Source organism: Zalophus californianus, chromosome 2 (assembly GCF_009762305.2).
Source record: "Zalophus californianus isolate mZalCal1 chromosome 2, mZalCal1.pri.v2, whole genome shotgun sequence".
Taxonomy (NCBI): Eukaryota; Metazoa; Chordata; class Mammalia; order Carnivora; family Otariidae; genus Zalophus; species Zalophus californianus.
The window spans coordinates 78,575,006-78,593,975 of NC_045596.1; the positions used below are offsets into that span (position 1 = coordinate 78,575,006).

General features: G+C 37.4%; 1 protein-coding gene across 1 annotated transcript; it reads left to right on the forward strand.

The window, feature by feature from the left end:
* Nucleotides 1-1,888: 1,888 nt before the first annotated feature.
* Nucleotides 1,889-2,662, forward strand: LOC113924570 (40S ribosomal protein S6-like). The gene has a single exon (XM_035726216.1). The coding sequence runs from the start codon at nt 1,913-1,915 to the stop codon at nt 2,660-2,662; it is 750 nt and encodes a 249-aa protein (XP_035582109.1). The 5' UTR covers nt 1,889-1,912.
* Nucleotides 2,663-18,970: the final 16,308 nt, after the last annotated feature.

An 18,970-nucleotide genomic window follows, 5' to 3' on the forward strand; every position in this document is an offset into this window, starting at 1 on the left:
TATATATGTAGAATAAGTTACTGTAGAAAAAGTTACGAATTTGGTAATTGAATTATAAAACCATTTGAAAGCTAGTATTAGATTCATCACCTCTCCAACTTTTTCACACAGCACACCTAGTTCAGAATTAACAAGGAGCTTTAGGATTTCTAAGTCAGCAGATAAGGATCAAGCTATCCAGATGTTATTTGTGCCACTGCAGGAAGAATGTGTCCTCCACAGGAGTGAGGAGGCTTGAGTGCATTTCTCAATGAAAATGCCCATGAACACCAATACCTAGAAGGAAGCTAGTAGACTTTGAACTTATGAAGACTTTACCAATTTATCCAAAGACAGAATTGCTGAATGTATGCACCTTTTGAGATTTTGATTAAAATCAACAAGTGCAAAAAACCAAAACAGCAAAAACAAACAAACAAACAAAACCCCTAAAACCTCCCTGACCCTCACTTTATTTTCCATTTATTGGAGAAGGAAGATCAGAGAGTCATCAGCAGAAGAGAGTCTGAATCAGTTCTGTGTTATCATAACAGGATGGCTGACAACTCTACAGGGGAAAGATAATTTGTTAAGACCTAAGCCAAGAAGCTTTGCCCGCCAAGCTCAAACCTTTAGAAATGTTAATTTTCACAAGAAGAATAGCAGGATTGTTTTATTTCCAGGAGGAGGGTGATGGGTAGTCTATTCTGATTTTAAGTATACAAGGTAGGGTGTCATATGTCCCTGAACTCTCAATGTAAATGAGCTCTGGATTGGGCTGCCCCTGCCTTGCCTACAGTAGGGAAAACTGTTGAAAGATGAGAAAAAGGGCAGGAATTAAGGCTGGAGATTTTGCCAGAGGGAAAGCAGACAGAGAAAGAGATGATCTGATTATGCATTCAGGGATGACAGGTGAACCTCCACAAGTTCAGAGGTTTAGTTCAGATATCCATCTCAACATTTAGCGGCTCGTTTGAAGCTTTGCCAAGCACAAGGGAATATATTCTGTGTCAGAAAGTGTTGACAATCTCTCAGGATCAGTGGTGCTAACCATTAGGCCTCTTGCTTCTTCTTATATTTCTCCTCACTCCATCTCAAGAACAAAAAGGGTCACCAAGACTGCATATTGTAGTTAAAGTTCCCTTTTACCGCATAATTTCCTATCACTGGGACTCTCGGGGATTCTAAAATAGAATGCAATTTGATTACATAAAGGAACATTATTACTATTTAAACTTCTCAGGACCCAATCAGAGAAATCATGATCAGAAATGGTGGGTAAAAGTTAAAATATCAATGTCCTAATTTTATGGAAGGTTTTACTGGCCTTATTTGTTTTTAAAGAATGTACGATAAATTAGTAAATAGTTAAATCATCTCCTTTTTGCTGTTTGGCTCTTCCAATTTTATTGTTGAAAAAATAAAGTTTTTATTGTTGTTTGACAGTACAAATTAATCTTAACATCACAGGCTACATGACGCTTACCACTGCCAGCACTCAGCTAAGAATCTTATAGTCACTATCTCATTTGTCAGTTTGGCAGATTAAAAAACAACAAACAGAGCAAACAAAATTCCCACACAAAACAAATTCCAACAGAAACAAGTCTAATCCTGTCTGCTGCTAAAATGAATAATTATCTCTATATGCTTACTATACAAATTGTGATCTACAGATCCATCTTATCAGCATCACTGGAAGCTTGTTAGAAATACACAATCTCAGGACCCACCTCAAATCTATTTATGAGATTCTGTATTTTAGCAAGTTCCCAGGTGATTCCTGTGCACATTAAATTTGAGAAGAAATATTCTTCACTACATTGTCATTTTTTCTTGATAATGAAATTTGGTTGGCACATCTCAAAGTTTTTAAGAGTAGAAACCTATTGCTCTTTTTCGTGGCGCCTCAGAGGCGGTAGGCTGCTTCAGGATGAAGCTGAACATCTCTTTCCCAGCTACTGGCCGCCAGAAACTCATTGAAGTGGACGATGAACGCAAACTTCGTACCCTTTATGAGAAGCGTATGGCCACAGAAGTTGCTGCTGATGCTCTGGGTGAAGAATGGAAGGGTTATGTGGTCCGAATCAGTGGTGGCAATGACAAACAAGGCTTCCCCATGAAGCAGGGTGTCTTGACCCATGGTCGTGTCCGCCTGCTGCTGAGTAAGGGGCATTCCTGCTATAGACCAAGGCGGACTGGAGAGAGAAAGCGCAAATCTCTTCGGGGTTGCATTGTGGATGCCGATCTCAGCGTTCTCAACTTGGTCATTGTAAAAAAAGGGGAGAAGGATATTCCTGGACTCACTGATACTACTGTGCCTCGTCGCCTGGGGCCCAAAAGAGCCAGCAGAATCCGCAAACTTTTCAATCTCTCTAAAGAAGATGATGTCCGCCAGTATGTTGTGAGAAAGCCCCTAAACAAAGAAGGGAAGAAACCTAGAACGAAAGCGCCTAAGATTCAGCGTCTTGTTACTCCACGAGTCCTCCAGCACAAATGGCGGAGTATTGCTTTGAAGAAGCAGCGCACTAAGAAAAATAAGGAAGAGGCTGCAGAATATGCTAAACTTTTGGCCAAGAGAATGAAGGAGGCCAAAGAAAAACTCCAGGAACAGATTGCCAAGAGACGGAGGCTGTCCTCTCTGAGAACTTCTACCTCTAAGTCTGAGTCCAGTCAAAAATGAGATTTTCTATGAGTGACAAATAAATACGATCAGACATCAAAAAAAAAGAGTAGAAACCTATTTCTTTTTAATTTAAACTAAAATATCATTTTTCTGATTATAAGAGTTCTTATGCCAATTAAAAATAAAAATAAAAACAACCATGCATTTATAATGAATATATAATATTTCATAATCTTATTCGTTGAAAATGATCTGTTAAGAGCATAAAATAAACAATCAAAAGAATAACTACTTTCACCACCCAACTAAAGCAAAACATAGTTAAATCATTTATTTAAATGGTTATCTTAGGAGAAATCATAACCCATTCATAACACTTAGGATCTTGTTTAATTTTAAACAAATATTGTAATATCTGGGCCTTCTCCTAAATGAAATTTCAATAAAGCAGTTTTTTAAAGCTCTAAGGAGGGGGATAATGTCTAATCCTTTGAGTTTCTGTTCTCAGATAGTTTATATACACTTTATTCCACAAGCTGCTCTTTGTTTCCCATCTCTTCTAATGTATTCTCCTTGTCTACCTCCCCTGTACCTAAATCTACTGATACTTAGCACAGGCAGAAATCATCAAGTGACGGCTTGTTGGAATTTGCTACATAAAAAATTACAATATCAAAGCATAACTAAAGTGAGTATCAGATGTCAAAACTACAATGTTTATGAGAAATAAAATAATGCTATTTTATATGGTAATATAAATAAAAAGCATGGGTATTCCAACGGGCAAAATATATTAACATATTTATTTTCAAATACAAATGGTAAGCATAGGCAAATCATATTTCATCTTAAAAGAATCAAACAAATGCAGCACCATTTTTCATGTATTAGTTGGGGATTTAAAAGAATTAAATAAATGGAAAGAGTATGAGGAAATGTCACTCTCATAATGAGTGGTAAATCGGTATATATCTACAGTGTAATTGGGTGATACGTATCAAAACCCTTATAATAGGTACAGATATTTACTGATAAATTCTCTTTCCAAAAATTATGCTAAAATAATTACAATTTGTGAAAATTTTATAAAGACTTTTATTAAGGCAGCTCTTATAATAACATACAACTAAAAGACAATGCAGATGCCCAACAATTTTGGATTTCTAAACAGATTATAATAGAGTCATAAAACAGAATGATGAAAAGTCATTGAAATTATACTTTAAAAAGATATTATTTTATAATAATACCCATCGGGTGGAGAAAAAGAAATCATGACACATTCCTTGAGTGAAAATATAATATTGTTTTGAGCTTCCTTTTATTTTGTAAACTTTGACATTTGGCAATTTTATAACTGGTAAGTTTTTCTAGCCACCCATTCTTTTTCCAACTGAAAAGGGGTGATTTCAGTAGGAATGAGATGTCCACCAAGGGATATATGTTATTCATTTCATATTATGGAGGTTACAGTGTAGTATCTAATACAGTGTTTTAAAAATATTAGAGGGGTGTGGGGAGAGGAGTTCCACTTCATGATGGTATTGGACATTTGTCCCTTCATATCCAAATCAGCATCTGAGGTCACAGCCTGGTATCAAGTCAACCGTCATCAGTTCTTCAAACCCTGAGAAGACTGGATTATCAGTCAAAACCTCACAGTCCACAAAATTTCATGCTATTACAGGGCAGACTACAATCTCTCCCCATCCCTTCACTTATTATTAATCCTTTCACTCTGTGCACAAATGAATCACTAACAAGGTATAGAGTAAACAGTCTGTCTTCAATTATCTATCTACCTATTTATCTATCCATTATCTATCTATCAATTAACTGATGGCTTTAATTTTGGAGGCTATCATTCATTACTTTCTTCATTGTCTCTGACTTAGGCCACAAGCTGAGAAAATGGGGGATAGATGTGTGTATATTCTAAAGTGGGTCATAAACGTATCAAGGCAGTATAATAAGCATTGTCCATCCTTACCTCATAAAAGAGGATGTTATGGGCTTATTGGAGAAGAAGGTTCTTTAATAGGATTTTGTGAGAGTAGTTTTCCATCACCTCAACTGTCAAGACAATTTGGTGGAGTGGGGGGGTCGGGTGGGCAGGGGGTAGGTGGGTGCAAGAGAATCTCTTGGAGGATGGGGAAAGGCAAAAAAAACAGAAGTCAGCATCACTTAGGACTATAGGTTAAATGCTTGTTGAGCTGCAGGAAATTTCAGGTCTGAATTATGCTGTTAACGGAAAGACATGTTTAAAAAGTTCTTTTTTTTTTTTTTTTAAGATTTTACTTATTAGAGAGAGAGAGAGTCAGTGCACAAGCAGGGGGAGTGGCAGGCAGAGGGAGAAACAGGCTCCCCACTGAGCAAGGAGCCCGATGTGGGACTCCATCCCAGGACCCTGGGATTCCAGGAGCTGAAGGCAGACGCTTAACCGACTGAGACACCCAGGCATCCTGTAAAAAAAGTTCTTGAGAGGACTTGACATATGACAAGGGATGGACTGAAGCGGTCAGTAAGCAAAGCAGGAAGAAAGAGGGAGGGAATGGAAAGGTTCTACGTATATTTTTATCATTTGGCTGGATGTGGATGAATGAGGGCCGATAAGCTGAAAAAAAGCTGAATAGTTGTGAGTCCCGTGAAAGACTCCACGTAAGAAGCCTGCTTTCCTGGATGAGGAGGACTGAGCAGAAAGAGGTAGCGGCTTTGGGAAAGTCCTGGAAAGCAACCATATAGTGCCCCCTGCAACAGGGAGGCAACTGTACAGTGAGCAGCCCCTTCCTCACCTCCTGGGTCATAAATAACTTGCTGGAGCACCTTCCATGACAGAGGATGTTTTATAGTCATGGAATACTCACCAGCTAAGTAAACAAGCCTGTAACTTCTTCCCTCTAATCTCTCCTCCCCCTTCTCTGACCCTAAGAAGAAAGAGGGAGCGGTGGAGAATGAAATACAGACCCAAATTACCTTCTACACTGGCCATTGAGCCACTGATCATTTCAAATGTGAAGGGCAGACAAATTTTTAATGTGGTTGTGAGATTAAAATTTTTATTTAGATGAGACTGAACTTCTGAACACCCTGAAAATGAAACAGTTGAAAGACTCTTCCAAGAGGTGAACATTACTTAAAGTCTGTGGAGTCATCCTGAGTCGTGTCTGCAGCAAGAAAAGGAGATCTAGTAAATCACCTTGAAGACATTTGTAGGAGAGAGAGAAAAAAATACTGTTTCTTGACTGCACCCTAATGAGTTCAGCCAATTCAGCCAAACTGCTTATACACATGTTAAATATATGGGGCCATTCCTTGCAAATATGCTTTACACAAATTACTTTGTTTTAAGAGTACGCCAAAACCTTCCAAATACATCTCGTACAGCAGAATGTAAAATAAGGTATTTCCTGTCAAATATAACTTTCAGGAACTTCAAACACATTAATCCATCAACAAATAGGTATCGCACATTCATTCATCTAAATATATATTGAGTACTGCAAATAGGCACTAGAACTATAAATATGGGCCTTGAAAGTGTTACATTTTGTGTTTCATAATAAGCCTTAATGCTCTTAATACAAAGGAAAAAAAAAGAAAATATTTGAGAATGTTCCACTTTTAAACATTATGTTGGTTGTTTAGGCAGGTAAAGATGATTAAAGAGCTCTTGCTAACCTCACCATTAGAATAATAAGGATAATTTTTTTTATTCTACAGAAGCTTTGATCATACATTCTCTCAACCACCGTTCCCTTCAATCCTGCGCATCCCCCTTTCAATAATAAGTTCAAATGTCTTAATAGTGGGAAGGGCAAAGGATCTAAAGTCAGAAGTCTGAGATCTGTGTCTTGGGTCTTCTCCTTACTCATCATACTAGCTACTCATTTAAAATCTCTGAGTCCCATTTTACTTTTCACATGGACCTTCTTTAACAATTGTTGTGAATATAAAATAAGATTTTGAAAATAATTTATAGGCTATAATGTCCATGTATTAACATTTGAAAACTTCCAGAATTAAATCAGTCGCTTCTCTATAACACCTTGCATCTAGGTGTACTTTAGCACTTTTTGCTATTATGTTTTTTGTATCTTTCTCCCCCATGAGATAATGAATTCCTAAAAAGGAATACTTGTTCGCATTCATCTTTGTAGGCCAAGCCACAGCATGGCCCACAGTGGATGCAAGATTCACTAAAGAATATTTGAAATTAGGGGGATAAGGCTAAGACGTTCCATCATAGCCATATTAATTAGAAGCCTAAAATAAATGTAATATAATGTCATATAAATTTTTTACAATAATTTACAAGTTGTAGTGATGTAGAAGGAGTAAATCAGCTGGTTACAGGGATGTTTCAGATCCTTAGGAAAAATGAGTAAGCATGGAGCCAAAATTGTAATATATTTGATCTTTAAAATAAATTAGATTAAAGGTCTGTGTGAAAAAAAGAAAGCATGAATTTCCCTCCTCCTCATATACCAAGAGACTGGACTTCTAATAGGGGATTGAACGACTGTAGCAGTTTAATTAATTTCTGTCTGATGCTCTCTTCGTCTAAAATGGTGGTAAAATCTTTTTTGATCCATTTCATAGGATGTTGAAGATAAAAAGAAGTTATACAGATGAGAAGTTTGGAGTTTTGTTTTTGGGGGGTTTTTTGTTCTCTTTTGTTCTTTTTTTTTTAGAAAGGCCTTCTAATTTCTAATTCTATGCTCTTTCCACATCTGTGACATTTGAGTTATTGTTTTAATTTGTGTTTCCTTGAGGGCACTGGCCCATGGGTGATCCTGACCGAGGAAATTTGTTTTCTGCATGGTTTCTCTTTGGTTTTGGTGAAGCTGCTGAGCTGGGCGCCAGTCCCATACTGCCGAGCATCTGTCCCAGCGCAGGAAGACCTGTGCTTCTCCTGGGGCCAGAGTTTTGCCATTCCTGAAGAATGGCTGGCCCTTTGGAAACCCCTCCTCCAGATGCTGTCCTTCCCACTCCCTCACACTGCCATCGTGGCTGCCATTGCCAGTGCCGAGGGCGACAGCTACTCCCCGTGGTGCTCCTGGCCTAAGGACCCCAGGCAAGACTTATTCCCCTTCCTGTAGCAGTCTCACACTCCTGCTTCTCCAGGTTGACTGAGGTCTTAGTCCTTACCTTTCTGGTCCTGCCGGTGAAAGAAGAGCAGGAATGCCCTCCAGGAGCTCATTGCTCCGCTGCTGCCGACTGCCTGTTTTCTGTGTGTTTCCACTACTTGTTAACATTGCTTGAGTCCTACCTAATCAATAATCAGGGAATTTCAAAAGGATTTTGGTCTGTCGGTACCCTTGACCTGGGTCTTGCTTATCATGTTCTGTTGATTTCCATCCCCTTGATCCTCCAAACTCAGTAGTGTTCCTGGGGTCTACAATCATTCCCAGGACCTCCAGTGAGGACTGGTGATCTCACTGTGAAGGCTGGCTTTACAACTCAGCCTGGGTGTCCTTCTACACTCGCCTGGGGGTCAGTGGAGAGCCCACAACATTTCTGGCACGTCGGTGGCTCTTGGAACATATTCAAGTTTCCCTCTACTGTATTGTTTACAGGATTGGTGAGAAGTGCATGGCACACGATCAAGGGTCTGTCCTCAAGCCTCCCTCTCTTCTCCATAAACAAGTCTTGACATTTAAAAAACAGAAAACTCCTGCTTGAATTTCATTCCTTTTCAAGGTGTTGGGAAAGACTGCCCTTGATAGCATGCACTGCATTTGCACACTAAGTACTTCAGAATCTGTCCAGATGCTCCACATGTCCCGTAATCAGCTAACTGAAACCTCTCTTGTGTTTGCAACACTGAGAACTCATCTGGACCCTTGCCATGCCCAGACTTACAATAAACATGATCAACTTCTTTTGTTGCGGTTTGTTCTCCTACATACCAGTTTAAATAAGCCCTTCAAGACTGTATCAAATGTTCTTTAATTCACTCAATATAGCAACGCTACTTTCTTACAATTTTTTGTTACTTTAAAGAATACATAAGAAAGGATTTTTTTTTTCTTTTAAATATTACAAATAGAAAGCAAGCTTCAAGAATAGGGAAAGAATCTGGCTGCTTAACAAGAGTAGCTGTGGTCACAAATACAGGGATTCTACATTAAGGGTGGAGGATTTTTTTTTTTTTTAAGTAGAAACAAGTCTTTTGTAATTTCTCTTGGCCTTCTCTGGCAGTGCTTTTAGAAGAATTAATGAGATATGATCTGGAAATCACTTTGTGCTCTTTAGAGAAATGCTATGCAAATTTAAGGTAACGGTATGAGGAGTCATTATATTTAGAGGCAGGTCATTATTCGAAGGACTGGGAAACTTAACTCTAACTCATAGTGATTGGAATATTTGTGGAAATTTTGGAATGACTGACGTCCAATTCTAAATGAAATCATCATTGTTGTCAATATCCTTGGAAAACATCATCAAACAATAATCCTTGCTCTGAGGTAAGTGTCTTATAAACCTAATCATAGTCATTTTCCCACAGGAGAAAATATAAAATAGTTTGCTTTAGGCACCAGTGAAACATTTCCATCGAGAGCTTTTAGTTTATTTTACAATTCACAGAGGTGTTTTACTACCATGCCCAGTCCACAACTCGCTTAACTAGCTTTTCAGTGTCATAAACCTAAGGCTATGCTGGGTTAATTTTCCTCTTTGTCCACCTGATCAGCCAGGCTTTTTTATTTTTTTTCCCTTAAAACTGACAGCAAGATGACTGATTACAGCCAACTACAAGTCCCCTTTTCAAATGCATGACCTTTTTTGGAATCAAGTTAGAAATTCAGAGGACATGAAGAAATCACTGTAAATTAATAAAGGAAAATAGTTCAACACCCACTGACCAGTTGAGCAAATCATCATCATTTTCACTTGCTCCTAGACATCATTTGCAATGGATATTCTTTCAATTACAGAGAAAATTAACTACCTCACAAGAACCAAATTAAGAAGTACAGTGCAATGAGCTGGGAAGGCCTTTATGAATGGTATGGCAACCTGATGAGTGACAATTTCACATTTAATTACAACGGTCTATAATTTATAAGTCTCCCTCTCTTTCACATTAAGCCACCTGGTAGGGTTTCCAGCTGAGAAAGTTATATGCTGGGAGAAAGCTCTGCTTAAGGCAATTTTATCATATCTCTGTGACAAAGATATAGACAAAGGCACTGTAACAAGTGGCAGTGACTTTTACATTGCTCCGAGTAGACATGTGTCTTAGAGCAGAGTTTTCAACTAGAGCGCCACACCTGTGTTTTTATTTTTTATTTTTTTATTGCACACCTGTGGTTTTGATTACATGCCCTTCCTCAGAATAGTCTTTAGGTCTGGCAAGTTAGGCACAAAGAACTAAGTGGAGAGTATCTCTTAATCTTCTCCTCCGCTTATACTGGATGGAATATCTTCCTTCAGGGTCAAACACATTATCCCCAGAACAAGTTTGAATTTTGGTGGAGTAGGGGTACCAGAGGACCCCAAGGGAGTTTAGTTTTGAAAGGGATGGTTTGCAGGACTAGACAGGATCTGGGGGATTCCCTGGAGGAAAGGTAGTGCACTTGATAGGCACACGGTCTCTCTCTTGTGCTCCAGACTATTCAAATCATCATGAGGAATCTTAGGGAATCAAATGTCTCAAATCTTCTAGAAGAGTTTGAATACTTCTTGGCATGTATTTTTAAAGTGTCTTTTAACAAAGAGCAGTAACACTGGGAAAGGGACACATGCAGATGTTTGTTAAATTGGCACAGCCTCTCTGCCTCCATCCCTCACACCATCTCACTGTTTTTACTGTCCTCAACTCCATCAGAAGATTTTTCATTTTGGAAATAGAAAAGCACATCTCACCATTCAAGAAGTCATGTAGCACAGTAGGAACACCATTTTAAAAATTAAACATGAATTTCTGTTGCTGGAGTGGTGGGGGGTGGGAAGGATGGGGTGGCTGGGTTATAGACATTGGGGAGGGTATGTGCTATGGTGAGCGCTGTGAATTGTGCAAGACTGTTGAATCACAGATCTGTACCCCTGAAACAAATAATGCAACATATGCTAAGGAAAAAGAAAAAGAAGAAGATAGCAGGAGGGGAAGAATGAAGGGGAGTAAGTTGGACGGGGAGACGAACCATGAGAGAGGAGAGACTCTGAAAAACAAACTGAGGGTTCTAGAGGGGAGGGGGGTGGGGGGATGGGTTAGCCTGGTGATGGGTATTAAAGAGGGCATGTTCTGTGTGGAGCACTAGGTGTTATGCACAAATAATGAATCATGGAACACTACATCAAAAACTAATGATGTAATGTATGGTGATTAACATAACAATAAAAAATAAAAAAATAAAATATAATAACTTTTAATAGGCTATAACTCTAAAGGGTTTTTAATTCAATTGAAAAAAAAAACCCTGTGTTTTAAGATAAAGACCAGCAGAATATTTAATGAAACACTGAACACATTAAAAGTCAGGAAAACTATTCAATGCCCAATATCAACATCATTATTTAACGTCATACGGGAACTACTGGAACTGCAAGACGTTGCAACTAGCAAAGTAAAGAAATAATGTATAACATATAAGAAAAGATAAGGAAAACCTCATTTTTGCACAGGTTACATAATTGCAAGGATTTTTTTTCTTACAACAGAATCATCCCTCAAGAAGTTTAAGCCTTGCATTATCTATTCTGGGGGCTTTCACAGTGTCCACACTAAAAGGGTCAAGTACTATGAGTAACACAGGGTTTGGTACATTGAGGAGTTCATTTTAACTAACATACTTAGGCAGATGGGCTGAAAATTCTTCCCTGGAAGGGAAGCAAGATGGCTTCCTAGGTATGAAGTTACTGTGCCAGTGTCCACCTAGCTCCCTGGTACTAACCACTCAACATATTTACTCTAATCTATGTCAGGCACTAGGCATTCTACCTCACTCACCTCTCTGGCCACACTCATTTTTTCTTTGTTCCCCAAAAAGACCTGTCTCTTTCCTGCCTGAAGCCTTTATATACGCTTTCTACTACCTGGTAACCTATAACTCTCCCCCACCCTTCCTTTAATTAGAATTTCTCATCATTAAACTCACAACCTTGATGTTATTTCCTCAGGGAACCCTAAATCCTTGAGACCAGTAGAGGTGCTTCAGGTAAGATATTCATAGCATTATGTAGTTGTCCTTCATAACAATTATTTGAATTGGAATTATAGTGTAATTTGATGTCCAGTATCTGTCTCCCTTCCTCCCTACTTTCTCCATCTTCATGAGTTCATGATTGGTAGTGGCTGCCATCGAAAACCCAGGTGTTGCCCATCCCCTGTTTTACCACAGGCATATTTGGTGAATGAATGATTTCCATTACTAGAGATCTCTTTTTAGAAATCTATTCTTCCCCCAGAAGAAAACAAACAAACAAAAAATTTGCTCTTCATATTAACTTCTTTCTCTTCAGTCAAAAAGTAACCTTTGACTCCTTCAAAGAACTCGCTCTCCCAAAACAAGCTTCTAAATTTTTGAAGTTTTCATGCCCTCAGTATTTTCTCTTCACACTGAACATCATTCACTTATTCATGAGAAAAGGATTTATCAAACATCTGCTCAGACTCTGTATGCATTCCAGGACTTTTCCTCACTCCTCATATGGCAGTATGGTTTCCAGGCCCTCATCTCAATGCCAGTGTGGAGAGGTCTTCAGAACACAGTGTTTCTACCCCTTATCCTCCAGGCTGTGTTCCATTACTCCTGTTTTTTTTTTTTTTTCCCTTTCTTTACTCTGTACTTTATCTAGTTTCTGCAGTTAGAGAAACACACTCATCAATGCGCTTCTTGATCTATCTCAGTATTCCCCAAATTTGAGTCTGTCTCCCAGTGGGTATCTGCTGTTTATTAGTGGGAAGATGGTGGTTCAATTGCAAGAATTATGTAAATTATGGATTTGAGATAGAGCATAAAACAAACATATTAATACTTAGAAATCTTTTCACATAACTTTTGTTCCCAAAGGAAAGTAAAAACCATTGGAAGCTCTAATATAATATAATATAATAATATAATATTCTAGGTGTTTTCTTTCAAAATGAATATTATGAAGAAACTATCCTTTTTACCTAAGGAGAAAAAAGGTAAGAACTAGAATAGGGAAGTTATTCTACATATAACATGGACAAAATAAATAAAGAGCTTGAAAAGTCAGTAAGAAATGTGCAGAACCAACATAAAGAAAGCTTTCAATGGACTATAAAAGTAAAAACAAAAACAAAAACAAACAAACAAACAATAAAAAAACAACAAACAGCCCATACATAATGAATGAAACATATGATAACAAAGTAAAAGTTAAAATGAGAAACTGGAAAAAGGTTTAAGTTGATTTCAAAATTTAAGAGTTGATTTTGGGGACACCTGGGTGGCTCAGTTGGTTAAGCGACTGCCTTCGGCTCAGGTCATGATCCTGGAGTCCTAGGATAGAGTCCTGCATTAGGCTCCCCGCATAACGGGGAGTCTGCTTCTCCCTCTGACTCTCCCCCCTCTCATGTGCTCTTTCTCTCTCTCTCATTCTCTCTCTCAAAAAAAGTGAGTAAAAATCTTTAAAAAAAAATCAAAATCTTTGATTTTGGGCAAAACTGAGCTGAAACCTACTGTTGGTGTATCCATAAGTATAGCAAATAGCCTTTAGTAAGATTTAAAAATTAATATCTAAAACTTTGTGGAATTTGTTCTCCTGCAAATAATGTGCGCTTTTTGATGTTTTGGTCTCTGCGACCCTCTGCCCCAAGGGTTTCATCAAAACCATTGGTTTAAAAGTAAACTCTTTACTAGGGACAAGGTAACTTGGAGGATGGTCGCAGACTAGACATCTGCTCTGAATAGCAGGGCTGAAAGATAAAATTTCTTCCCTGCCCAATCTTCCATCTTTTTTTTTTTTTTTTTTTTGATCTTGGGACATCTTGGGGAGACTCTTGGAGAACAAAACAACAGCAAGTGCTTGTCTGAGGGGATGCCAAAGAGTTAGGACACGATGCAGTGTGCTACATGATTTATGTCCCTGTTCTGACTTGAAGCGCAGAGCATGCTAAGTGAGAGGTATTCATCAAGGTCAAATTTTTGAGGATCTCTGCATGAGCAATGAGGAGTAAGGCTATGCAGTATGGGAATGGTGGAGGTGGGGGGAGTTGGAAGAAGAAAAAAAGAAAGAAACAGTAAGAAGTCACAGTGTCTTTAAGGGCCTACTCATTTTTTTTTTCTTTTGATGATCTGAACACAGTAGGATGTAAACTACTCTATTTTTCTGAATTCTCCTTTCAATTTCATTTTAAGTATACTGTTCTTCCCCTGGTCCAGAATGGAATTTTGAATACGTCCCATAGCTTTCTGATTTATTGTACTTGAAGGCCGTTCTCAGTTCAGTAAATAAATTAAAATGTCAGTAATAAATTTTTTCCTCTTCATACTGCAATCACCATTCTTTCATAGACTGGAAATGAGAAATCACTGCTGATTATATTACTTGTCCCACCTGGGTAATTTACCATTCACTTGTACAATATGAGTATCCTTAATTTCTGTTTTATTTATTTGTTTAGTATTCATTTTTTTTTGAAAGAGGAGTACAGAGAAATTTATTATTTAAATATTGATTTTACAGCCACTTCACCCAAAGATGATGTTAACAGGTTCAAGGTATATGCAGGTGGTCTTCATGGAAAAAAATCATGCAAACGATGATTAAGATCGACTCTTGGTTTAAAGATGTTCTCTGCTACCAACAGTAGGAGTTTTGTGTGGGGGACTGATGTTTGAGGCAGGACATGGTAAGACCACACTCAGCCACAGCTCTGAGAGAGGACAGGAAGGAGGAGTGAGCGAGCCGCAGTATCATGGGTAGAAACAACAATGTAGCGAGGAGAAGAAGGCCAATTTCAGAAGAGCTCAGAGCCAGAGAGTCCCTAAGGCTCACCCTCAGCATCTTCTCTTATCTATCGTCATCTTTGTTTTTATGAGTTGTGTTGTGTTGTGTTTGTTTGCTTTGAACTCATGTTGCAAAATCCCTAACTTTTTGCCTCTCAGCAAAAGATTTCTGCTGGGGAAGGAATGTCAGTATAGGCACCATGTGCTCCTTGGACTTGGCCCACTCTCTGACCAAGAGGCAGTATCCTACGGGACAACCCAGGGTCAGCAAGATATGAGTGTGACCTAACTAGAATCCACTGAAAACTCCTTACCCGCATACAGTGCTGGCCCCTGCTCCAGGAATAGTATCCACCTCACATTCTCTCCAGAAAGATATCAAATGTTAAATGAGTGTTTGTCAAACTTGTTTTAGCAGTAGAACCTTTTTTGGTTCTTACTCAGAACCCCCCTCTATGTGATGAGTTGGATGAAAGATTTTTGAGGTAGCTTTGGAGGGCAGGCTCTGCTGTTGGGCTAAACTGCTGAGCTCTTGTTTTGCTGAGGGAGAGATATGTTCAGCTGAAGGCAAAGCTGAATCACTCAGAACAATAGACAGGATTTTTATTTTAAGAGGTCTTTGGAATGCAGACAAAGAGCCAAGGGATAAGGCCCTTAGCAGGGGAGAGGAACTTGGGGGAAGTGAAGTCTTTGGGTCCTCAGCCCAAACTAGGGAAGAACATCATGACAGATCTTCATTTGTAAATATAAACAATTAAGAGAAACTCACTACTTATTCAAGAAATATCAACATTTGGAGCAAATGGTTCCCACCGAAACAATAAATGTAGAAGGGAATTTTTTAAGGTCTCATTAGCATTTTCAATGAAATTGGAACACTAATAAAAGGAGCCTGTAATAAAAATGTAAAACTGAAGAGGAGATAGTTCCCGAATACTAAAAAACTTCACAAAACCCTCAAAATATGATTTTTGAAATGAACAAATCTCAAGAGAGAAACAGAGTTTAAAAAAAATGGTTAGAGTTGAACACATGACATTTTAAATTAGATGAAGAAATAGGGAGTTTCTTCAAGAAAGCAGGGGAAATTATAAAAGAGAAATAAATTATAAATGACACGAATATACATGAGATCTAATAATCTTAAAATAAAAGGTACAGATGGAAAAATGGTAGCAGAGCAGTTTTCAAAAAAAAAATGAAAAATAATAAAACTTTCCCATTCTAAAGAATGACTTGGGTTTCCATACTCCAAAGACTTCTTCCTTTCAAAGATAACTGTATGTGCATGTTTATTTATTCATTAATTCACTTATTCATATACTAATTGGTTTAACCAACATTTACTGAAAAATAATGCTTAAGGTCATTAGGCTTATAACATTTTAAAACGTGTATCTCTTGCCTCAAAGAAACTGATGATGTGAGGATACCCCATAGCTGTAAGTATGAAATGTGCAGCTCAGAGGTGAACATCCAGCTCAATAAACCTTCATTTCCTTCTATATTTTTTACCATACCACATATGATCTTTTCTTTATATTGAAGATATGAAAAGTTTATTTTGTCCTTTGTGATTTTTGAGAGCTAGTTTTTATGTAATCAATGTTTATCTGCAATGTGCAGTAACATCATACCTTATTTCACAGTAAGCAATTTTATACCATTTTCTTTCTTCAACATATGAACATACTTCTATTTAAAATATATTTACATGGAAAATATTTTTTTCTTTTTTATTAATTAACAATTAAATATCTGTCCTCAATGATCATGATATTTTAGAATAATTTTATTTAAATTATATGGGACCTAGAATTGCAAGAATAGCAGTTCAGGTGTGTGTGTGTATTACTCCATTACTTCTTCCTAAAATTACTTGATGCATGCACATCCATCTGTTTTCTCATGATACCCTTTTCCTTAGTGAAGTTCCCAGGGCTTAGTAATTAATGTGGGCAGATCTCAATTATTAATGCTCATTGCCTGACTTAATGATATGCCTATATGTCTGACCTATGCTAATCAACATTGTGCAGGGGACAATTCATTTAGAGGTAAGCATTTTCATATGTCATTATCAATGCCCTTCAGTAGTGAATTCTTCTCCGAAAATTTTCAGTTAAACCCTTTTTCTGTTTAGTTAACATTTCAGAAATTTGTTCAAGATGTCAAAAATGAAGAGAAAACAAATAACTGAGTCACTGAGACCTAGGCAATACCTCTACCTGCTACAAGTTTGTACTGTAAAATTGACATTGTATACATATAAACTTTTTAATATACTTTTGAAAATTGGATATCCATGTATGAATAACAATTTAAAATATCTTTAGAAGTACCCCCAAACTGATAAGCATATACTTTAATTGCCAAACATTTTATTTTATTTATTTATTTTTAAAGATTTTATTTATTTATTTGACAAAGAGAGAGACAGTGAGAGAGGGAACACAAGTAGGGGGAGTGGGAGAGGAAGAAGCAGGCTCCCCACGGAGCAAGGAGCCCGATGCGGGGCTCGATCCCAGGACCCTGGGATCATGACCTGAGCCCAAGGCAGATGCTTAACCGGTGGAGCCACCCAGGCATCCCCAAACACATATTTTAATTACTAAAGTGTTGTCATTCCATTTTATGATCTTTTAAAACCCACAGATAGAAGTTTTTGCTTATGACAATATAGATTCTCCTAAGGAGGTGACTATCCCAGATTGGTGCAGAATTATAAGCAATATAATATACATGTGAAGTACTGCATATTTTAAGTAGTGTAACTGAAGGAAAAGTTGGGATTTTCCAGAATATGGTGACTGTTGTCAAATGGAACTAATATGTTTAGTGATGTCATTCTGAGAAGAGGACTTGATGATTAAGGCTGGAGGTGGGAGGAGGATGGCGATAGGTACAGAAATAGAGCTTCTTAGCTAATTTGAACACTGAGTGGACAAGGTAGTGAAGGAAATTCTAATAACTTTAACTTATACTGATAAATAGGTTAGCCATAATTATAATAATTTAGAATTTGTCATATATTAATAGTCATTTAGGAAAGAGATTGAAATGAATGGCTGAATTTGTAAGTGGGGGAAACACAACCATACCATTAATCTGTCAAAATAAAATTCTGACAGAACGACTTATCAAAGAAGATAAAATAATGTTGAGGTTAAGTGTATGAATTTCAAGGTAAAATGACTCGGTTTCAAATCCTGACTCCTCCACACAGAATTGCAATCTTTGGAATATTACTTACCTCTCTTTCACCTCTATTTTCTCACAGGTAAAATTGAAATACTGAAAGGATCTATCCCAAATAACTATAAGAATTGAAAAATAATATTTTGAGGTTTTTGAATGTGTACTTGGCACATGTGTCCACATAAAATTTTGTTACAGGAAAAAAATGTCTATAAAGAAATAAGGTGGGGACATCCACCAAAACTAAACTATCCTAGGAAGAGCATGATAAGACATAAAGTCTAAAATGAACCATAGCTCATACTATTAATTTCACAAAGTCAAGATGCTTGGGTAGGCTGTGGAAAATAGTGCTAAGAAGTATTATCTTTGCAACCAGACCAATTTGGGATTAAATTTAACCTCTCATTCTTTAATATTTGTGAAACTATGGGAAAATTACATATTCATTTTAATCTTCCACTTCTTCATCTGCAAAATAAGTATGATATTTTTGTAAGGCTGTTGTATAAACAGATACTTTAGGTATGATATTTTTGTAAGGCTGTTGTATAAACAGATACTTTAGTGTTTGGTATATTCTCTTTAAGCTCTCAACAATTATTGTTCTCGAGAAATGACTGTCTAGGTTGTTTTGAACCCATCTTACCACATTCAATAATTGAAAAATCTGGACGGAATATATTATTAAAAATCTATTTGAAGATATTGTGAAGCTACTAGTGTTAATGAAAATTTATTTTAATACTTGCTAAAAAAGGTAAAGAAGACTTTTTTCAAGACTATAATAATAGAGGTTAAGATCATTGCGATAAGGAAGAGAGATTGAACTCAATTCTGAACACAAGACAGGTGGGGACTTATAGTCAACAGAGCAGACTGGGGGGGGGGGTTGATGGAAAAAAAAAAAATTAAGACATTATGGGTAGGGAGATTCTTGCCAAACAGACCCAACAGAATTCTTGCTAAAAGCAGGCTAAGGACTTATACATTGAAGGTAGGGAATGAAGAATTTAATCAGACATCCAATGTGATCAGATATCAAGGGTAGAGGATTGACTTAGAAGGATGGTTTGCTAAGACTGGCTTAGGCAGGCTGAAAAAGGATGGCCTCGATGAAAAGAGCGTTCAGAGGAGCTTGTTTAAAGTTTGGTAAAAGAGTGTGTCATCAGGCAATAGGAATCTGTTCAGGGAAGATGCAGAAGAGGAAAATAACCAAGAGCAATAGGCTTACCATTTAGTGTCA

Coding starts and splice junctions, on each gene's coding strand:
- LOC113924570 (XM_035726216.1), top strand. CDS start 1,913: ATGAAGCTGAACATCTCTTTCCCAGCTACTGGCCGCCAGAAACTCATT.